Here is a 23,747-nt window from a genome sequence, read left to right on the forward strand (position 1 = left end):
GGCAGAATCTGTGTCCTGCTGCAGTGAGTTATGAGGGATACATTCCAAACAACATTTAGGTGAGCTTTCAGCTGTTGAAAAACAGAATAAAACACTTTACACTGTAGTATAATGCAACCTTCCTTCCCTCCTGCATCTCTCCCCTAGAAAAAAAAGGCCTTTCATCCTTTTATAGAATTTACAGTAATTATCTTCAAGATTAAGAGACCTTTTACTGTAGAAATTGGCTTTTACTGGGTGGAGTATTACATGTGTGTTCTAAATAACTTTTGAGTAACTCCTTAAATCTTTATCATTTTTGTAGGAATTAAAAATATCATTTGTATCTAGTGTTGTTCTAAAACAAGTTTTTTTCATGTTACAATGGATACTGCATAGAAACAAGAGTCTTAATATGCCTCAGCAGAAACACTGTGATACTAAAATATATTTCATATGTGAAAGCACATTTTTTGTGATATACATCTATATTGAGGATATACAGTGGTGTGATGTAAACGTTAGTAGAACTTGATACTGATTGATTAGTCACAAGTGCTGAACTTGGGAATGAGATCAAGAAGTTCTCTTAAATAAACACTTGAAAACAATATTTTATAATGTATCTTGCAGAAATATATAGGAATATTTTAAAGGTGGTGTTTTTTTCTTTTTAAAGTGTCAAAAATGAAAAAGCAGGGGGCAGTGGGAAGTACGTTTAGTATAGGGGTGAAATCACTAGACTGTAAAGCCTATTCTCTAATCTGTATATAAAGAGCTTAGGGGAAAGTGCCATAAGAAATTAAGTACAAAAGCCCTAGATAACTAGCCCTGACTTTTATGCCATTGACTTTTTTGAAATTCCAGTATTTTTGCTTGTTGAATAAAAGTCCCTTCCACCAAACTGAATCTTGTATCTTTTGGGTGCCAGATGTACCAAACTAGGATGTGGGTAGGAGGAGGAAATGCTTGATTTTTGGAATCATAAATAAGTGAAAGAAGCTACTTTAAGTTTTGGGGTGTAAGCTGTGAGGAGACATAATAAAAATTCATGGAATTTGGTATAAGCAGCCAAATGTATTCAGTGACCTATTACATGTCTGCTTTTGGTGACATTGAAGATGCAACCATATAATTTCTGATTTAACATTGTTAAGTATTAAAAACTGCACACAATTCAAATTGCTGGAGATACTGCATTATCATTACCTTTTTTGGGGTACAGTGATATTAAATGTATGCCTCTCTAGACTCAAATACAAGGTTTTAATAAAAGGCTTATCCCTGTACCTGAAAAACGTTTAGAGGAGGGAGTACTCCTATGATTAATGCTTCTTTTGTGATGGGTGACATAGTAATGTAATGGCAGTGATTCTGTGTTCAGTAACTGGATATTACTGTAGTATCAGCACTTCACTTTCGTATTTACAGTACCAGTGTATGGACTATCTGTGCCTGGTGTCTTTATGTCCTAATAGCATCCCAACAACCCCAGAAGAAGCTTACTACTACCATTTTACGGTTAAATGACTTGCATTCTGATTTTAATAAACAGATCCTGGTAGTAAAGCTGGGATTCTGCTGCTGGATTTATGGAGGTTTTGTTTATATTGACTTTCATTTAAAGACTTGAAGATGACTAGTATCCTACCACAGACAGTGTCACTGTATGTGCCATGGCTTTAATAATATTCTCTAATGCTTTTTGGGGGATGACTTGAAGTCATTGTTCATATCCACAGGTAAGACATTTTTTGTCTTGCAGCCTCCCGTTTTTACATCTTTGCTTTGGAGAACAGATTGGAGAGAAGTCAGAAGTGACAGTATTACTTCAATAGCTGATAGTATTTAAAGTTGTAGGATTTTCTGGGAAGCAGGGAGCATTTATATGTACACCAAAACCCATTGTATTAGCCTGTGAAGGCACCAACTAAAATCATGTACACTTTATGTCCAACGTATCTTGTGAAATTTTATTCTACTTGGACAGTATGTACTTCTGGGGGGAGTAGGAAGATGAACTTTAGTGTTTACCTCATTTTCTGTGAGATAAAAATATAGGTCAATGGAACTATAAAGATAAGGCTAGAGGTGCTAAAGTCCTATATATTAAGACTAAAGCTGTTGTAAGTAAACATCATGTAAGATTCTCTTTTAATATTGGTCTAGTTCCAGTATCTGATGAATTGGAAAGAGTTTGTTATGTGGACCGCTTGACAGTAGATATTGCTGATAATCTGTACTTCAGTAAGGTCAATAAATTCTATTATTATAGAGATGTGCAGGTAATTTATTTTCCTAATCTTTAAACCCATTCTGGTATACCCATGTAAAACTTTAGAGTTTAACAAAAATTGTATTGTTCAAACTACTAGGACATAGAGAAGGTTTTTCAAAGTATGTTCAGAATAGTAGTTCCTGATTACTTTGTTCTTTGCATTTGTAGAAAACAGCTGCTCCAAGTAGGCTCTGTCTACTTTCAGTGTTCTTGCATTATGATGAACAACTAAGTTCCCAGCAAATCTTGAAAGGACGTCACTCAGTGTTTTTGTGAACATTGCTATTCTGAATTAAATTGCAAAATGTAGAAATATTGTGTGAATATTTGAACTTTAATAACTTGCAAGTTAATATTTATTACTTGCTGTACAGATGGTTCTGACTCCAGAGATAAGCCAAAGCTCTATCGTCTACAATTAAGTGTCACTGAAGTTGGAACTGAAAAATTTGATGACAATTCCATTCAGGTATGGAAAAAAGCAGACTCAGATGACAGTACTGGTCTGATCTCTGGTGTGTTATGTGTAATTGTGGGAACTAGTAAAATATGCTATAAATACTCTTCAAAGCTAGAACGGTAAAATATTGCTGCAATTTCATATGAATTCATTATATTAGTCATATTAGTGGTCATAACTATCTGAATTTATTTCCTTTCTTGTGTCAAGAGAAGGGTTTTATTATTTTAAGTAGGGTAAGTAAGGTCTTTATAATTTAAGGATTTTATTATTCAAAATGGGGGTTTCTGTTTCGTAACTGGGTCAAATGGTGCATATCAGTGTTATTGTAATTGCTTAATGGCTTTCAAGTCCTAGTCTCAATCCCTTTGAGGTAGAATTTCTTAAGCGTATAAAATAAGAATATTTATGTGAAGCTCATGACAGGGAGTCTCTTACAGCACCCTGGGTCCATGTCAGTGCAGTTAATTGACTTGTAATTACTTGCATTGTGAGATTTCACATCAAAACAGCAAGTGGAAGAAAACAGTCTGAACAGTATATGACCAAAAAAGTGAAAAACTTTTTAAGGGATTTCTGCTGCACATGTTAGTTAAATATGTGTTTTATTATTCTTCTTGCAATGAAAAATGAAGTGAAGCTCACTGATGATAGTACCACTCATCTGTGTGAAATTCGTAAGCAAGCAAAGTTAAATTACTAGTCTGTAAATAGGGTAAGCTGCAGCTCAGTCTCTTTATTTTAATTTCTGCTGCAATATAGTTTAATTTATTCTATGTTAATTAATTCTGTTCTCAGTTATTTGGTCCAGGAATTCAGCCTCATCATTGTGACCTCACTAATATGGATGGAGTTGTCACTGTAACCCCAAGAAGCATTGATGCTGAAACCTATGTGGAAGGTCAGCGTATTTCAGAAACCACCATGCTGCAAAGTGGAATGAAGGTGCAGTTTGGGTCATCTCATGTATTTAAGTTTGTGGATCCTACTCAGGACCATATTATTTCCAAAAGACCTACTGATGCAAGTCTTATGGTCAAAGGCCCAAGACACAAAACTGGGTGAGTAAAATTTATTTTCTTCCCACTGAGGTGAGAAGGTGAGCCTTGGAAAAAAAATAGAGAATGAATGCATTATAAATGGCCTGTGACTAGAGTATGACTCAAAAGCAACTACTTAGAACTCATTTAGAGTGTTAAATATATAATTTGAATACTTGAGCTCCACCTTGTGATTTTATTTAGGATTAACAAGTGTCTTTTCATTATGGAGTATTCAAACGAGTTTTCCTCATGCTCACTTCTCTTCCTCATGTTAAATACTTTAATGTATTTCAAAATTCATCCAACCTTTGGGATAAGTAAAGAATTTGCTGAATGTTTTCAGAGAGCCTGGTTTTTGTTTTTTCTCAGATAACTTTTAAAATTCCACTAGAAGGAAATGAAGTAATCACGAAATGAAACTGTTAAGACAGGGAACTAAATGTCTCAATATAGCAACCTCTTTTTACAGTGTGATTACTTATGTTCTAGTTCCCGTGTCCCAAGGACTAACAGTCCAGAAGCCCACCCTGTTGTTTTTCTGTATATTCATATTTTTGATAGGTGCATAATAAAAACACTGATTGTAGATTTAGTGACTTGTAGGGGTTCAGGTGTTTTCTTCAATGGCTACAGAAATAATCAGAAGAAACAATCTTAAAATCATTTTGTATAGCGGGGGAAAAAAACAACATAACTCCCATCTTCTCTGGGTCCAAATGAGGCTACTATTCCTGCTATACACATTATTGTATAATGTGGTTTTGAAAAGAAACAAATTGGCTTGGAGATGAGTGAGGGAAAGGTATCTAGGAAAAGAAGCTTATCTGCTGAGTTAATATAGGTGTTTGTTTTAACCGTTATTATTTTTTCTCTACTTTATTTTCATGTGGAAGGATACTGTATGCTTGCTGTAGGACCTGTCTGTAGGAGGACCTCCAGCCATTTAGCTGTCCTGTAATATTCCTACTTAAATCCTGAGTTCATTCTGCATTTAGCCTGCAGATCAATAAATAAATGCTCTTGCAGGTTTACATAGTCAACTGCAAAGCACTGCGTTACTGCAGAGCTATGGCAAAAGGCTATTGAAGCTTGAACAACTAAATACTTTTAAAAATCTTTAGAATAAACATAATAACATGCATTAGTATGATTTATGAATTATTTACATTATCCAGAATGTTGTACATTTAGTACTGAAGAACTGTTGCAAGTCTACTGTAGGGAATACAAGGCCATGAACGTATTTTATGTGTATTTGTTTATGTGTATTTATATTTTTTCACTTGATAGTCTCAAGACATATGGTGTGACTCTTGGGGATGGTCCTGGGCAGGGCCAGGGGTTGGAATCAATGGTCCTTGTGGGTCCCTTCCAACTCAACATATTCTGTGATTTTGTGAAATTAGCTAAGAATCTGTTTTTCCAAATTAAATGATCTGTGTAAATATTTTTAATAAAATTAAAATTTAATTAAATTTTTAATAAAATAAAATTTAATAAAGAATTGATACAGTATTAAAAAAAGTTAATATTAACTGGACTCATGCTTGAATTTTAATTTAATAATTTTACTACTCTGTTCCTTGTTTGTTAAGTGTTGAACACTATCATTTCTAAAATGTACTTTAAATGTTATCTTACTTTTAGAGCTGTACAGGAAACCACATTTGATCTGGAGGGAGATGTTCACAGTGGAACAGCACTACCAGCAAGCAAGGTATTCCATGATGACTAAATAATAAAATATGTAGATTAAATCAAAATTACAACATCAGTAGTACTTTGGGAAGTGTGGCCAATTCATCAGTCTCCCCGGCCATTTTCTGTTGTGGATGGGCTCAGGTATCATGTGCATTATTTTTTTTTTGTTTGAGGCATTTTTTCCACAAAACTCTTTTGTTTAAGTTTGTATTGGCATTTGGCATGCATTCTCTGTCAAGAATAGTAACATTTTTTAGAAAGGGAAATTCCTTCAGCCTGAAGTAGTTTCTCCCCAAACTGACACATGCAGGTAGAGATTTGTGTTAAAACTGATACATCATTACCTTGTGTGTGTAGCATATGGCTATTGTCATCTGTGATCCAGTAAATAAATGTTTTATATAAAATGTGAAAGGGTGTTAAATTTTACTTTAACTAGGCTTTTAAAATTTAATGGATGTGACATTAGGCTTCATTAGAGCTCCTGTACACACATTGCCTAAACAAACTGTCTCTGCAGTCATAATTATAAACATTTTATGAGGTGGTAATCTTTTCTGGCTTGCTTTCTGCACTGTCTGTTAATAAATTTTGTGTCAGAATTGCGTTTTACAAGAGCACAGTAAAATGACACAATGGTTAATGCCTTACTTGGCTATGATCACATGCCTCAGATGAAATGAGAGTGTGAATTATTTCAGCAGTATGAAATGTACTAATCCTCCCAGAAATGCATTTCCTTTTATGTTTTATTACTACTGTCATAAAATTGAAATGCTTGTAAATATTTAGCGATATTAATGTGTCAGCGTAGGTATTAAAAATACTCTGATAGCTTTTGAATATCTTTGTTAGTCTTTTTTTTTTTTTACCTTGTCTTGATTCAGTTTCTCTACTTTCTTCATAGCTTTGTGATAGTGCTTTCTTTTATCTTGTGTGTGTTCTTTACCTACCAGAAATACCTACCAGAAATTTGTAAACTAATGAAATGTCTTAAAACTCAGAGTAAGAGTTTCTGATACAACTTCATATCCTTTTCACACTCATTAGAAAAATACTAGTGGGCCTAGGGATTATTGGGAAAATTTATTTTATTTTCTAGTTGTGCTGTTTGAGAATGTATATGACGTCTTGTTAACTCACTGATGAATCACTCATTTTCTAACAGTTGCTCTCTTCTAAGTTTGCTTTTCCATTTGGTAGATGGGTAACAGTAACTTTAATGAAAGTTCTTTGGGATATGGTGATGAAAAGTGGTTCTGTGATTGGCATGTCAGTACTGAAAAAAATATTTTGCTAAAACTCTTGAGATGCACTTTTTGGTAGGTTTTCTTATGTCAAAGCAAATTATTTAGTCCTAGAAACTTCTTATGAAGTATTGAAACACTTCATATTTTACTGATGTCTCGTTTTCAACTCTATACTGAAAATAATTGCTATGTGTTTTGCTGCTAAAAGCAGCGTTTGTCCCCTTCCTGGTAGAGTTTGATGTAATTGGAAATTAAAAATTAAAAGCTTCCTATTCGGGATTTTGGGACACTGAAAGAAAATAAATTAAATGGTACATAAAAAAATAACATAGTTTGAATTGCCACTTCTTGTCTTGGAAAACTGTGTACTGTCTAGCAGATCAGAGTTTCCTTAAGATCAGGATAAATTATGTTATGGATCAGTAGTGTAAGCACTTAGAACTATTGCAGAATCAGGGTGAGGAAGCATGGACAGTTTTAAATCAGTAAATATGTTTAACTTTGTCTCTTACCTAAAGTTTTCATTACCAACTCAGTTTGTATTGATAGCTTTGCAACTTTTAAAGACATTTGAAAGTTTCATTATAAGTTCTTGCCGTACATTAACAAAGAGCTGCTTCTCTCTGGCCATCGTGGTCTGTTGAATTGCAAGCAGTGCTTCATTGTGGCGGAGGCACCTGCTGAGCTGCTGGTCTCTGTGCCATACCCCTCTCTTCTGTTCTTCCACCTCTTTTCAAGCCTCAAATTGACACTTCATTTTAGTAATGCCAAGCTAATCCAGTGTTTGCATGCTAAGCACCTGTCCTGCTGTTTTGAATTAGAGCACCAGCAGGCTTGATGGTGACAGGATGTCATCAGCATCCAGCACAGCTGAACGAGGAATGGTGAAGCCGATGATTAGAATAGAACAGCAAGATTACCGCAGACAGGAAAGCAGGTAGGAAACGTGTAACCCATTACTTCTCATTATGGAAAAAAATGAATAAGTTGTTCCAATAGATCAAGCATCATAACAGTAGAGGTGCGTTAAAGTATTTTAAACAGTCTGGTTTTCCCCATGGAGAATGAGGTTTTCTTTGAGATCTTGTTCCAAATAAACCTCAGAATTAACAAGCAAAGCAAAAAACTTCAAAATACTTAACAGAATACTGAAGCGAAGGATTATTTATTTTTTTTATTTGCAGTTCTCTTTGTGAAGTCAGGCTGACAATTGTGTCACATCATTTTGATTTGTGGTTAGGCATGTCATATGAAATGTCTTCAATAACAAAGGTACAATTATTTGAAATTTTCATTCGCCAGTGGCAAGAAGTTGTGATTTCCTCTGGAGAGAGAAATAACCAGGTCATTGCTATTTCTACTATAGTGTTGTCAGCAGGTGTGGACTCTGTCCTTTAAGATACTTAAAACCTGAGGGGACAGGGTAGTGAGCACCTTGCTCTAGTTGACCCCATTTTGAGCAGGGAAATGGGACCAAACAATCTCTAGAGTTCCTATCACACCTCAGTGAATCAGTGATTATGTGAACAGAATTTTTTTCAAATCTTTAGAAAAATACAGGATTGTATTGCTGTCTACATAAATCAGCTTTTAAATTTAGATGAACAGCTATGATAAATGGATGAAAGGTAAGGTAAATGTGCTGCAGGGATAAAACGTGCAGTGATTCAAGTTGTAATGCTTGTAGTATGAAGCTTTTAGTACCCTTAGATGGATTTATTTTTCACTAGACAGAAAACAGAGTTCAGAGATGTGAGTGGTAGAAAAAAATACAATCAAAAAAGAGCAGAAAGTTGTGCTTCTGCCTGAACTTGAATGTTCAAGCGTTTTGTAGTAAGAAAATCTTTTAAATACTTTCAGTGAAGTTGCAGTAGAATATAACTCGGCTCTACTCTGCAGTCTCTTGGTAGAGTATGGGCATTTTGAGATTCTTTTTCAGAACTGCTTTTATTAAGGTTACTGAAGATTTAACTCTTCCTTATTGAATTACTAGTATTTTTAACTGTAATTTTCCTCTTTCATAAAAGAAGACCAAAACTTCTTTCTGAACTTTTCATAGCCTTTCAGAAGTTCTTGAGGCTGCTGCTGTTAGTATTTCTTGGTCTGTGTATGTGTGTGAAGATGATTAAATATCTATGAAGAGGATTATCTTGTGCTATAGTTCTTTATTTCAGAAACACAGAACCATATGTGAGGTGCATTTTGGCTTTATTTTGTTGTATTTTTAAAAACTTTTTAAATTCTTTCTAAAGAGAGTACTCATTGCTAGTCTTTACAGTTTTTTTCACCTTGGTTCCTTTGTGCATGAAGTATTTTTACAGAGGCACACCTAAATTTGTGATAACTACAACCACAGAAATTTTTATCACCAGCACTGGCATTGATACTTTATTTCTGTATATATGTTACATGTCTATAGTATGTGTTGTGTAATCCCAGTGTTATTAATCTAAATACAGCATTTCTATCATGTGCTCTTTCTCTGATAGATTCACTGTGTTGAGATTAACAAATTAGCAAAATCAGAGCGTCAAATTAGGTCTTGGCAAATTAGGCAGTGTGTTGCTCAAGTACACTGAATTATTCCCTTTTGTGGATGTATTTTGTGGATCTTTAATTAGGTTTCCTCTAGGATACTCTGGTCTCATTTTGTGAACTGTAAGGATAGTAATCATAAACTGCTATATTAGTTTGAAAAACAAAAAAAATCTTCACTGAGCAGTTGCAGGTTCTTGTTGCTCTACAACTAATCCACCCCATATTACCCCATGTGTCTACTTTTTGTGTGTTCATCACTACTGTTCAAAGGTGAATAATAAGACAAATAAGACTTTTTTTCCTACAACTTCACTGAATGGGTTGAAGACCAAAGATTAGAACTTGACTGCCATGTTTTTTCATTTCTAGAAAGAAAATTAATTGAGAACTGAGAGCATAACTCCAGTTTACTTATTGGGTATAGTTGTTCTGATTGAAATGTGATTCTTGGAAATAAAATATAATGATTGTGTAGTTAAAGATTGCAGTCATACATGCTCATTAGATAACTGACTACAATTAATATGGGCAAGCATATAATAAAAATCAGAAAAGATCATTTTTGCCTTGATACCTTTCAAGAGTTCTTAAAGATGTGATTGGCTGGAAATAAGAATAGTGATAGAAAAGTGGTGTTAACTAAATGCAGACACTCACCCGATTCCTAATTTTAACATGCTTTACAAAATTTATACATACCTAGTGGGCTGGCTAAAACAATCACACAAGGATATTTTCATTTTTATGCAGTTTATCAGAGACAATCTAGGAGAATACAGAAATATCTAGAGAATGTACTGTTTTGAATGCAATTTTAAAGTGTAGTATTACCTGATACTATACTAAGAGAGAAGGCAACCCCTAATCAATATTTTATGGCCCTCCCAGACATAACCTAACTAGACTTTCAGACTGGTTTAGCTCAAAGAATTTCATCACCATAGAGAGGCTTTATCTATAAAAGAATAGCACGTAGAGAATATATACTTAAAATGTATCCAGTAACAAAACAGGTTGGGCAGCTGCTATCATATCAGAAGCACAGAGAATTATTTTAACTTAGATTTCTAATTTGCAAAGCTTAATTGGCATTTCTTTTATGTATGCTTAGGCAAAGGCAGAAGATGGTACAGGGGGTTGGAACTAGATGATCTTCAAGGTCCCCTTCCAACCCAAACCATTTTATGATTCTGTGATTAGTTGAAGGGAACTCCTATTAAGGTAGTTAAATAATTGAGTTACTACATCTGTTCCTAGATAACTAATTTACAGGTAAAACTAAATTAACATTTCTTGAAGAGTACTTCATATTAACTTGTCTCTGAAAGCTGATTTCCAAATTTCTGTAAGCAATCCTTAACTAATCGTATCAGCTCTCATCACTCGACACGTTGTCTCCCATTGGCTGTGAATCCTGTTCCTTCATTTGTGCTGAAAGAGATCAATATAATTTTTTTCTAAATAAAATAAAATAAATCCTTCAGCTGCAATCTGTCACTGGTTTACTAGCCAGTTTGTTAAAATATTTCTATGCCTTATTACCATTCCTTTAATGACAGATTAGAAATTTTTCTGGAGTTGTCACTATAGTTCTGCTTTATAATGCTGTGTATTAGTATTTTACAGAACTAATTAAGTTTTCAGTGAAGATGATGCACTCTTGACAGTGTGGAGATAGTTAGAAATTAGTTCATTTTAGATTTATAGCAATAAAAAGAGATGAAATACTACAATTTACACACCAGATGAGTGCTTTTCATAAAGAGAGCATGTTGTCATGTTTGAAATGTAACTGAACTGGCAGAAATTTGTGTACATATTGCCCTGCTGTGACTGCTGTTTCTTAACTTTCAGCTCCTCAGAACTTGGATTTGCTTAATATAGGTATTATCTAGATGGCATAACTGAGTTCTCTCTGCTGGTTTAAAGTTTTGCAAGTTTAAAAAAGAAAGGCAAGCAACCAAACAAAACCCCCGCAAACCCCTAACTTTTTTGTTTAATATGCTAAAATTTAATTTTAGATCTTTTAATATCAACCTTCAAAGTTTTTTTGTTTTTGTTTTTTTGTTTGATTTGTTTTGTTTTTACTACAGGAGACAGCTGAATAAAGGCTTTCAATGTCCTATCTCTGCTTTGTGGCAGAACTAATAATACTCAGGAGAATGAGGTTTATATAATTATATTACATTAATTTCTTTATAAAAGTTGCTGGGGAAAGTATTTGAAAGCTACCTGTGTTACATGTGCTTAAAAATGGTTATTGCATGAAGATAAGGTTAAGCTGCTTTTACTAATTTCCGAAAAATAGGTGTTCAACTGCAGAGAACAGCTCATTTAATGCTTTTACGTTAGGGAGGAATGATAGGTTAGATATCAGGAAAAGGTTCTTCACCCAGAGAGGGATTGGGCACTGGAACAGGCTCCCCAGGGAAGTGGTCACAGCACCAAGCCTGACAGAGTTCAAGAAGCATTTAGATGATACTCTCAGGCACATGATGTGACTCTTGTCCTATGCAGGGCCAGGAGTTGGTCTTCAATGATCCTTGTGAGTTCACTTCCAACTCAGTATATTTGATGATTCTATGAAATACATGATTCTATGAAAAGTGCTTCACCTTTTGCAGACACCAGAAAAATCAAATTTTGTTCAGTTTTCTACTTTGTGATTTCTCTAATGGGTAGTGGTAAGAACTAGCCCTACAGTCAGTTACAGCGAGGGTGTAATTCTGGGGCTCGTGTGATGACTGCTGTTTCTTAATGTAGTGTAGCAACAACCAGGTGAGGCTGGGGGCTAGATTTGACTTTCTTTTCCTCCTTACCAGAAAAAAGTACAAATAGGTTCTCTAAGTCCTCATCAGTTTTGAGGGCATTAAAGGCAGCAAACTACATTTGTTGTAACCAAGCTGATGTTCCAGACAAAGCTTCATTCACTTTCTTTCATGTGTCCATGAATAATTTGTTATTTGAATCCTGTCAATAGCAGATGGCAAACTGATCCTGTAAGTCTGCTGTGTGCAGTGCAGAAGAGGGTGTTCATTAATATCACAGACTCGATAGTTAAAGTCTGTATTTTGATCTATTGCGTTGCTGTCAAACACAGCTTGAATGATTCTGGAGGAAAGGTAAAAAAAGGATCATTTTGTGGAAGGATGTTGTGTCAACATTTGGAACCAGTGTATTTGGAGAAATCTGTCATTTTACAGTGGAATTCATATCATCTATGTGGATTGTTTGTTTTGATTGTTCTCATCTTTCTTTAGATCTCAGGATACCCATGGACCAGAACTGATACTGCCTGCCAGTATTGAATTCAGGGAAAGCTGTGAGTAAATTGTGAAGTTACAACACTACCATGTTGACACCTTTTTCTGTACTGTAATATTTCAGTGAGTTTAAAAACTTACAGGTAATTTAAGTAAACATTGAAAAAAATAATGTCTGTACAGGTGACAGACAATCTCGATAGACAACTAGATCAAACAATCTAATTTGTTTTATTGGGAGGGTGAACAGATACTTCAGATATTGAGGCAGGTTCATGCGTATCTAATTCTAATTGCATTTCAACTCTTTATCTTCAGATACTGAAATAAAATGTGAAAAAAATTCTGATCTCATCTCCTCAACAGTATTCATTTTCTTCTATACAGTTCTCTATGCCTTGGATAATAGATTATGTCTTGGTCAAAATCCATTTTATATTAAATTTGATTAGGTTAACATTTTCATTTAGAATTTCATTTTTATTATCTTGCTCCCCAGGTTTTTAAGGCCTCAGATCTGGTAGAAAAATATCATACCAGAGATTGTCCAGACTCCAAATATTTGAAACTAAATAGATCTGTAAGCAAGCAAATACTGATTTTTAATTTTTTTTAATTTTTGTATGGAAGCTTTGTAGGAATAAAATGTACAAGAGAAATCTTGCATTTTCCTGTTCCCTTGAAGGTAAAAATTCTCAGCAAAGAGATAGAAAATAGTACAGAAATGTTTCCCAATGCTCAGATTTTCTATCTTTCTGTAGAAGTGTGTTGTTAATATGCCTGAGTAACTGTAGGACATAATAGACAATTAAGAGTTCAAATTCCTGTAAGTGTCTCCCCTCTCCCTCCCACCAAAGAAGTCATCTATGCCTCAAGTTATGAAAATTTTCTTTCTGTCTTTGGCTTTATGTATTTTTTTTTCCTCTTTTTCTACAGCTGAAGATGCCTTCTTATCTGCCATTATAAATTACACAAATAGCTCGACAGTTCATTTTAAGCTGTCACCTACGTATGTGTTGTATATGACATGTCGGTATGTATTGTCCAGCCAGTACAGACCTGACATCACTCCTGCTGAGCGTACTCACAAAGTCATTGCAATAGTCAACAAGATGGTGAACATGATGGAAGGAGTGATACAGGTGAGTTACTCTGCAAAAATATGTCAAGGGAATTACATACGTGCTGTTGGTAATCTAGCAAACTACTTAGTCTTTTGCTTGGTCTGACCCTTAACAACAGTGGGTTAAACTGTAATACCTACATTGATTGCCCATAAGGAGGTTTGCTTTTATGTCAGTGAGTAATGTGAGCGCTAAGAAACTCTCTCCTGAGCAATGTGGGAAGTTAGGGAGTGGCTGTTGCTCTGAAGATACGTTCCCCGACGAGGTCAATTTTCTCTAGAAGGTAAGATCTTTGCAAACATTTCTGGCTGTGAACACTTGTAGAACAAGTTGGATGGGCCTATTACAGAATACCATATAGGTAGCAGTTGTTTGCACTGATTGATGCTTGAAGTGAACATGTTAAAAAGATTCATGACTCTTTAGTTTTGATCTTGTTACTTTCACAACTTTTGTAACCACAAAACTGGCAATTAAAACTTTGAACCAAGCTGACACAATTGGTTTATAAATAGAAATACAAGTTCTCAAATGTTCCAACATTTTATATGTAGTCTAACGCTTTTGCTGCTATATGTGCAAGATTTCTACAGAAGCACTGGGTGAGTTCTCTTTAGTGTAGGAATGCAGGATAAGATCCATTGGGTTGTCTGTGAAGTTAGACAATACCTTGCATTGTGTAACTTGATAAAATGGTCATATCCTCAAAAAGGAGTTAGTTTGGGTATCTCTAATAATTAATTATTGCAACTTCTTTGTCTGCAGGTTTTTCTCAGAGGAGAAATTGAAATATGCTTCTGTATTTATTCAAACAGGTGTATTTGTTGCAAATAGTGCTGCCAGAGTAGCTTATATAGAGCAAGGACGCTGCTGCACTAAGCACTGTAAGAGCATAACAAATGCATCAGTCCTGCCTTAGAGAATTTACAATGCAAGTGTTACAAAAGAGGTTGATTAAGGAAGAATAGGAAAGTAAACAACAGAAGTGGCATGCAAGTCACAGCAAACCAAAACTGTTCAGCTTTTTTTCTCATTTTGTAAAGACAGAGTGGAGTTTTCAGCATGGGGAGTGTCATCATTAGACAGGTCTGTAAACTTATACAACAGGCCCCCAAGAAAGAATGGGAGAAAATGCCAGTGTTGAGGACATTTTGCAGTAAGAAAATAAAGATTAGTCTTCTGTGCATGTTCCAAAGCTGATCTGAAGGTGGAGGGCAGTTGGAATCTGAAGTGAAGAACTAGTACGTCGCTTTGAATCTTGATGTCACAGTGGATATGAGATAAAATTGAAATGGTATCAAAAATTAAATATTCAGGTTCTTTTATGAAAAAAAAAAAGGAAAATCTCATTGTGGAAGAGGGGAGACTGGCTGTAGTGGAGAAAATGAGCTGGAAAGAGCCTGCACATAAGCAATTCAGCTGGGAGAATGGAAACAGAGAAAGGATAGGCTTCAAATATAAACTGGAAGTTACAGTTCTTATTCAAAAAAAGTCACTCAGTTTATACTATCAATGACCCAAAAAAGACTTTGAATGACAGAGGTTGGTACAGTGGGAAATCAGAAATAATGTTCTCCATTGTTTGTGTTGAACAACTAACCATGTAACTGCAGGAAGATACTAGAGGGCTGGACTCAAATATCAGTTCGATTTGAAAACAAATCAAAGCTAGAAGGTAGATTATCCTCTGAAAATGTTCATTTACACCACTGAGAAGGGCTTCCCAAATCATGTGCAGCCTTATGGTTGTTTTTCAAGCAACTGTATTTTCTATAATCCTGATAATACTATTACAAAACTGTTAAAACCAAGTGTTTGTCTGGACTGTCCTTTGTGAAAGGCCATTTCTACAGTTTTGTAACTCCACAGTTGCAATCTAATATCCAACCTAAATTTTAAGGAACACATCAACAAGGAAGTGTATTTGTGGTTTGTGAAAGATGTTACCTAGTTGCAAGAAATAAACCAAAAAGAGTCGGAGGTTACATAAAAATTAGGAGGAGGTTCTTTCAAATGTCATGCTGAAGAAGCTGGAGGAAAGAGGGAAAATCACACGGGGGACAAAAAAGTAAAACTTCAGTGAGTTTCAAGATTAATGGGCTGGAGACAAAGAAATGCCTTGCTTATAATGAGCAGTAAAATGTCTTTAGCTTGGACCTGTCTTAGTGGAGTATAAACAGTAGGAGCTAAGCTAGGTCAAATTTCTTCATCTAAGGTGTAAAATAAGTTATATTGATGGCCATCACAGTTAAGTTACCATGTAATAAGTCGTATCACAATACCTTTTTTGTATGTCTGACTGTAAAGCATTCCTGCACTAAAAAAGATATGAGGGTGTGAGAGAGAAAACAAATGGGAGGCAAGGGGAGAGAGGCACCCTAAACAGAAGTAGTGAGAAGGTGTACAAATCCTGTGCTGTGGCAGTGAAATAAATGGTTTAGATTCTAATTTTGCCTGCCTAGATCAGAAAGTCTCTTTACAAAGTTACTCAAGAAGTACTTGCTAAGGAATTAAATCTGTGACTTTCTGTAGTCTCTTCATTAGTGTATGCAAATATTATAGATGATTTAATATGAGATAGGAATAAAATTGGAGAGATCTATGAGAAGGCTCAGAGCTTTCAATAAAAAACTAGGAATAGATACTTTATATAAAAAAACCATTTTTTGTATCCTGATTTTTTTTTTTCCCCCCAATCATTCTGTGGCATTTTTCACCCTTTTTAAATTTTAACATTCATTTGTAGAAGGAGCATCTCCTTTTGTTCTGTGCCAACACATCTTCAATCAGTTCAGAGTGCTTTGGTTGGAAAGGGAAAAGAAACAGAAATTTGGGGGTTAGAGTTCTAACTAAAATTAATGGCAAATATTGTCTCAAATATTTGCATCTAAACTCACTGTGTTACAGGGAGAGAGATCTGAATAGAAAGCCAAAAATAATTAAGAGCTCAGTTTTAGATAATTAGACAAACATATCTGTTAGGTTCTTTTTTTTTCCCCTCTTAAATCAGTGTACTTTTATATGTACCAGCATTAAGAAACGTAGTGTGGTATTTCATTTGAATCTTTTGTTGTTTAAAATGGTCTTTTTGTTCTTTAATTGAAAAGCCATGTATTAAATTTGTCCTAGGTGTTTTATGTATTTTGTTTGCTTTTGAGTGTTGTTGGTTGGGTTTTTTGTTTTTGTTTTAGTTTTTTTTTTTAGTAGGTGTTTTCTGTCTCTCTTTGTATGTGTTTGTATATTGTCTCCATTGCAGCAGTGTGGGCAAATAGCTCCCTGGATCTGTTACTCAGATGGCTAGTTTCCCCATTGCCTGCAAAAAGTTCTAGGGGCACACTGAGCATGGAATAATCAACTAGTTTGGAATGTCAGCTACTATAAAGCATTCCTTGGATGAATTGTGACATGTGGGCACTTCAGTTTATAGCTGTTGTGCTACTAGTCCTATTAAAATAATTAAGTTTTTCAAAGGAGCTCAGTTGCATCGCAGCTACTGATTAATGCATCTGTGTATAACTCTGAACATGTGTTGTACCTTCATATTTAGTGTTTGATTTCTAAAGCTTTCATGATTGTTCACAAGTTTCTTTCTTCTATTCTGTTTGATTTCCTTCGTCCGTTTTTCTCCAGGAGGTAGACCAGGTTGATCAGGTAGGATATATTGCTGGGAACTGATCCTAGCTATGTTGGCTTAGCTCAGTTTCTCATGCTGCTTTCATATCAAAATACAATACTCAAACAACTGGACTTGAACAGTTCATAACACTCATTCAGCAACTGGAACATGCAGTACTAAAATCCTTTTTTGACTTTGCAACTTTTACGGCATTCCATAATTTCTGCTTAACGCACTTCAATGTGGATATGAAATGACCAAAGTTCTTTTTCTTCCCTTTATTTTCTTTTTTTGTTGTTTGTGGTTCCTATTCTTTGGATTTCATCTGAGGTTGCCTGGCCTGGCATTTGTGGTCGGGAGATGGTGAGATAGATCAGTACTTGATACTGAATCACCTGGTATCACAGCCAGTGAGCGCAGTATCAGCGTGGCAGTGGGCAGTAGTGAATATGCGCTTAAAAGTGCACAGATTACCAGATACTGCGTTCTGATAAGCTCTTAGCACTAGATGCTTACGTTGTGGCTTTATTGATATGGCTATTGGCATTCTATCAGATGTTCGTGTGTTCAGTGAACATGTTAAAATTGAACTCACTAGTTACAGCACTTGCAATATTACATGCAAACATTTTGCAAATATCTGGTATCTGAGAGATGTATGGTGAAATGGGGAGAGGTACTGGTCTATCTTTTGGAGTCTTTTTAAGCTGCCATGCTTTATTTGAAAACTATTTCCCTGTATTATTTCTTGCTTCTTTACACTTACAGAAACAGAAGAATATTGCTGGGGCACTTGCCTTTTGGATGGCAAATGCATCTGAATTACTGAATTTCATAAAGCAAGACAGAGATCTTAGCCGAATTACTGTGGATGCACAAGATGTTTTGGCGCACTTGGTTCAAATGGCATTCAAGTAAGGCTTTCAAACTTAATGTTTTACTTACTGTATTCCATGGTTTTTAGAAAAACTTCACATTTTTGTCAAACTGTAGGTATAGCAATAATGTCTTTTTTGTATTGGTAAATATCTGAGAACTTAGAAGAAAGGCTAGAGTTACTTATTCAGACAGCTGCCTTGTTTTGTGAATATGGATCACTGAGTTATGCAATGAGTTTCATCTGTTAGCTTTTCTCGTGAAAGTTGAGGCTGCCAATGAAAATGTTAAGGAAATGTTATTTAAATTTAGTTTGTGTTGATTGCTCTCTCTTAATGTAATGTGAGAATGTGAGGAAAGGTTATTTTTGCTGTTAATATACAAATACATAGGATTAAATATTTACGGTTTCTAAAGTAATGAATCTTGTGCTCTTTAAGGGCTTCTAATTATAATCTACTTTCATAATTCTCATAAATAGCGATTTTCTCAGTAGTTTTTTTGCCCAGTTTTTTCTTAAAAGTAGAAGGACATGTTTTGGCTTGGGGTAAAAATCAAATTATGGTTGTCTGCTCAGGCAATTACAATACTGATTAAAAGAAAATTTGAAAGAAGTACCCAAAGGGAGGGGAAACCCTCAGAGGAAAGGATCCTTGAGCAAAGACAACAACATTGACTGAACACAGCACTAATCAACAAGAAAGGCTTAATTTTTGTTCATATTTAGATTTATTTTCTCCTTGAGCCACTGCTAAACAACTATTTCTCAGCAAATTTGTGCATCGGAAGCTAATGTTTAGAGAAGCTCCAGTGTACTTTGGGTGACTTAGACCCAGCCTTCCTTCACTAGTAGGTTGCCTATTTAAAATATATTTCCATTTTTCTGTAATATGAAATATTATATTCTGTGCTCTTTTTATACTGTGACAGGATGGAAGACCTAACCATGGTTTAACCATTTAGCTTTAAAAGTGCCTGTTTTCTCTGAAGGACAATATGTGTAGTATGTAAAACCTGATCATTGCTTTCTGAACTTGCAAAAGGTTTCAGAGGAGCACCAGACCCCTTTGTATGGACTCCCACAAATTTATTTTTTCTCTTGGTAAATTATGGGCAAATAGCATATAGCAAGTAGGTATTTTGACAAAATCTTTCAATTTTTATAGCATTTCTAAATTACCAACTGTTAATGAAGCTGTGCCTTTTTGCTACAGCTCAGTGTTTTGCATTGGTGTTTCAAAACAACTCATTGCTACTTCAATTTCCTAGGTAGTCATCGAAGGCAGAATATTGTTGTGGCTAGGAAGGAATGGTGCTGTATTTTCCTTTGTGCATTATGAACAGACTGGATGCAAAAATATTTCTGAATTTTAGTTGTGTGAATTCTCACTACGTACACTGTAACTGGCAGATTCCAAATGCGTGTATTAAACGTTTGTAGAACTGTGGAATATATACTTAAGAGGCAAATAAAAAAAACACAATTGAAGCATGAAAAGCAAGAAATCTGCCTTGAAAATGTTATTTGATGGTAACAGGCAGAAATCTGCTGTGAAAATGTTACTTGATGGTGACTAGCATATGCCAGGACTGGTTGAAATTACGATGGCTTTTATTTTCCAGCAACTGGTGATACTTCATTAGGAATGTTACTAGTGAAACAGAAGGGGAAGTTTTAGAAAGCCATGACATATTTTCCTTTATGCAGGTGTTTACAATTTGATTCCCTTTTAGTTTCAGTTCTTAACAGAAAGTGTATAAATGAATTCACAAAAACAATGTAAAAGAAAATGTTTAATTATAGCAGAGAAAGAATACTAAAAAAGGCTTTTCTTTTTAGTGTAAAGTTAAGAGAAATACAAGAATCAAAAAATTCCTCACACAAAACACTAGGGCTGTTCCAGGATTTTTTTTAAGCTGAGTCAGAATAGGAATTATTTTTTTTTTTTAATACTACTCTCGGTAGATTTTAAAACAGAGAAAAGTGTGTTTCTGTTTGGAAAAAATAATTTTTGCAAACTTACAGAACCCAGGTTTGGCCTGACAGCATCTCTTTGTGTAGCACGTGACCTTTGCTTACAAGTGCGGTAGTGATGCTGCATTTAAATGACTGTGCTTGTTCCCAGACAACCGCATTCTTTTTGCAACATTTCTAGGAAAAGTGTGGGAGAATTGGTCTCTCTGGCCTTTTAAGAAGTATTATTTGGTTTCCTACAGTCACATTCATAACACTGCGATTTCAAGAATCTTGTAATTTGATAGATCTCTTTTCTTTAAAACCATCTGTAATGAGCACATACAGGATTTAATTATTTTTTTTCCCCATTCCCTTCCAGGTACCTGGTTCATTGTCTGCAGTCAGAGCTTAATAACTACATGCCAGCATTCCTTGATGATCCAGAGGAAAATAATCCTCAGAGGCCTAAAATAGGTTAGACTACTTAATCTTTTCTTTTGTCTTCCAAACATACCATTAATTATTGACAGAAGTTCTGTTTATTACTAGTGATATGACATCCATGAATTGCCCTAACCCTTGAAAATTGTTTGGATCAATTTTGTATGGATGATAAGAAAGGACAGTAGGGACATTCAGGTGATTTAAAAATCATGCAATAATTTAATCTGGAGGGCAGCCTCTGGGTTTCATCTAATTGAGTGTCTTGCTCAAGGCGGGTGAAACTGGATCAGGTTTTCAGACTTTTAAATGTCCACTGAGGGATGGGTGTCCATAACACCTCTGAGTAATCTGTTCTGATGTTTGACTGCCCTCATGGTGAAAATACTTTTCCTGTATCTTATTGGAATTTTCCATGTTGCAGTTTTTGTGTTGGTTTTTCTATTGTTCTGTGCTATCACTGTGCACCTTTTGAGAGGCATCTTGTTCTGAGCCCTCCCATTAGGTAGAGGAGGACATCAATAAGCTGTGCCCTTAGCCTTCTCGTTCGCAAGGATGAAGCAAATCCAGTTCTCTTTCCCTCGTATACCCTTTTCTCCAGGCTGCCAATCATCTTGGTGTGTCTCTGCTGAATTTGGTCCCGTAAATCTGTATCCTCCTTGTGCTGGGGAGTCTAAAACTGGATGCAGTCTCACAAATGCTGAATTCATAGGGAAGGATTTCTTCCCTCTCTCCCTTCTGCTAGCTGCCCTGCTGCTAACTTAACAGCTTAGTATGCAACTGGCTACCTTTCAAGCAAAGACACACTAGGATTCTATATAATTTTCACCAGGGCTGCTTTCTATCCAGATGGCACCTGTCCTGTGCTGTTGCATAGACTTACTCCTTCCCAGATGGAGGACTTAGCAGTTGCCTTTGAGCTTCTTGAAGTCTTTGTCAGTCCATTGTCCAGCCTACTGAGGACCTTCTGAAAATTACTGCTACCCTTCAGCATATCAGTATTTCCCCCCATTTTGGCATCATCTGTGAATTTGCTGAAAATGTACTCCGTCCAATCTCTCACGTCATTAATAGTCATTAAACAGGATCAGTCTCAGCCTCAATCCTTGAGGGAAGCCACTAATAGCTGATTGCCAACTGGACTTTGTATTCAGAAATCCACCAAGTCCAGTGGTCCAACCAGTTCTCTCCATATGTTACCATCAGCTTATCCAGTCCTTACCTCAGCAGTTTCATTGTAGAGATGTTGTGGGAGGGTCTGATCAAGTACGTCCTCGGTACTAAGGTTAAGCTGACTGGCCTTGTAAACTCCTACCAAGGTTCCCTGGCTTGATACTTGACACATGATGCTTGCTTTGGAGCAATGAAACCTTCCCAGGCTGTTCCTGTCCAAGAGAGCACCCTGCTCATGTGTGCTATCCCACTGTGTGTGTAATCCTGCTCAGTGACTGTGCTCAGACTTCTAATGCCTCAATAATTGAAGTAAAGATGATCTGCAGAGTGATTAAGTATAGTCATTTTGAGGAACTACGAAGGGTATTTATGCAAAATTCATAGATACTTTCTGGTCCTTTGCATATAAAGCTTTCTGTGTTTGCTTTTTTCCTGCATTGAATGTTGGAGGAAGACTACAAAGATGCAGTGTTGGGTTTTTAGTGCCCTGTACTGTGAGATAGAGTACTTTCAGGGACAAAAACCCTGAAAAAGTAACAAACTGATACTGGAATAAAGGCAGATACTGTTATTATTTGTTATTTTGAGCTGCTTTATAGATTTCTGTCTATTAACCTATGGATAATTTTTTCAGGCACAGTCCTGTGTCTCAGTTCTAAAAACAATTAACGTGATGGTCTTTTCAATAGAGATTTCAGATTAAAGTGTTGCCTTAAAAGAAGACTCAGAGATAGAAGTGCTACTTGCATAAATACATTCTACCAAGAAGGACATTTGCTCTTGGTGACGCTAATGGGAAGTCTCTATTGCTTGTTAGATAAATATTGCAGTGCAGTAATTGGCAAAAGGAAATTTAAGCAATGCTTTAAAAAACCAGTGTATAAATAGAAGGTGCATTCTGCTGGTTTTTAAGTGCATGATACAGTGTAAATAGTTTCTGCTGAAACTTCTGAGTACAGTTTGATACTTAACTTCAAGAAGCTATGGAATAATTGCAATATGCATTTGAAACAGTAGAATATGAAGTTTTTAACTTGTTATAAAAAATGATAGAAAAATCAGTTTACGGAAGCGAGGATGTGATTTAAGGCTTTCTGCAGTGCCTTTTGCAACCGGACACGCCTGTCTCGTATTGGTCTTTTTAGCCACCAGCGGCGCTTGTAACAAACATGGATAGAGCCCTCCTCAAATCTTCGTTCGCGAAGCCCAGTCGCGATAGCCAGTGATGTACTTGCATGCTAAATATTTTCTCCCGAGAGTTTATTTTCATTTCAGGAGTTAAACACATTCCAGGTATCAATTCAATGGTGCTCCCTCTTGAAAACAATGGAGCAGTAATTTTTTTCCTGAAAGTCTGTGTACCTTAAATACATGTAGGTTCCAGCTAGCATTCACCAGACTGGCTTTAAGTGTCTCTGTATTATATTTTTATTGCCTAAACCAGATGTACACTGGAGTATGTGAATGTGATTTACTTTTTATCTCTGTAGATGATGTGCTGCATACATTGACTGGAGCTATGTCCCTGTTGCGACGATGTAGAGTGAATGCTGCTCTGACTATACAGCTCTTCTCCCAGCTGTTTCACTTTATCAACATGTGGCTTTTTAACAGATTAGTTACAGCCCCAGATTCAGGGTTATGTTCACATTACTGGGGAGCTATTGTTCGTCAACAGTTGGGCCACATTGAAGCCTGGGCAGAAAAACAAGGTTTAGAATTGGCTGCTGATTGTCACCTGAGCAGAATAGTGCAGGTGAGTGTGTGTATTTGTGATTAACACTTCTCACATGCTTGTATATTCAAAGAGAATATTCAAAGAGAATGCATATTCTGTGTTCCTAGAGAATAGCATGTGGACAAGTGTAGTTTGTGTGAATCAATCCTGGAACACTGAGGTAGCACGAAAAGACACAAAATGTGTTTTCAACATGATTAACATTTAAGTTGCAAGTGAAATTAATAATTAGTGAACATACTATTCCATTTCTGTTTATAAAACTGAGCTATAACTATGCTGAACAGAGACAAAAACAGCTGAAAAACTG

At 35.7% G+C, this 23,747-nt stretch overlaps 1 protein-coding gene across 20 annotated transcripts in view; it reads left to right on the forward strand.

Annotated features, from left to right (window-relative positions):
* AFDN (afadin, adherens junction formation factor) overlaps nucleotides 1–23,747 on the forward strand; it is an 88,503-nt gene that overhangs the window by 16,045 nt on the left and 48,711 nt on the right. For 12 of the 20 annotated variants that reach the window (XM_017817495.1, XM_017817502.1, XM_017817505.1 and 9 more), the window contains 10 exons: nucleotides 2,632–2,726; nucleotides 3,516–3,778; nucleotides 5,408–5,477; nucleotides 7,533–7,648; nucleotides 12,510–12,571; nucleotides 13,449–13,654; nucleotides 17,267–17,287; nucleotides 18,021–18,166; nucleotides 20,465–20,559; nucleotides 23,190–23,455. In XM_017817495.1, the coding sequence (XP_017672984.1) occupies nucleotides 2,632–2,726; nucleotides 3,516–3,778; nucleotides 5,408–5,477; nucleotides 7,533–7,648; nucleotides 12,510–12,571; nucleotides 13,449–13,654; nucleotides 17,267–17,287; nucleotides 18,021–18,166; nucleotides 20,465–20,559; nucleotides 23,190–23,455 (1,340 nt within the window). The remainder of the gene's footprint in view (nucleotides 1–2,631; nucleotides 2,727–3,515; nucleotides 3,779–5,407; nucleotides 5,478–7,532; nucleotides 7,649–12,509; nucleotides 12,572–13,448; nucleotides 13,655–17,266; nucleotides 17,288–18,020; nucleotides 18,167–20,464; nucleotides 20,560–23,189; nucleotides 23,456–23,747) is intronic. The other 8 variants (XM_017817497.1, XM_017817514.1, XM_017817504.1 and 5 more) reach the window with 1 other exon arrangement.

The sequence above is a fragment of the Lepidothrix coronata genome, unplaced genomic scaffold, assembly GCF_001604755.1.
Source record: "Lepidothrix coronata isolate B3197 unplaced genomic scaffold, Lepidothrix_coronata-1.0 Scaffold61, whole genome shotgun sequence".
Taxonomy (NCBI): domain Eukaryota; kingdom Metazoa; phylum Chordata; class Aves; order Passeriformes; family Pipridae; genus Lepidothrix; species Lepidothrix coronata.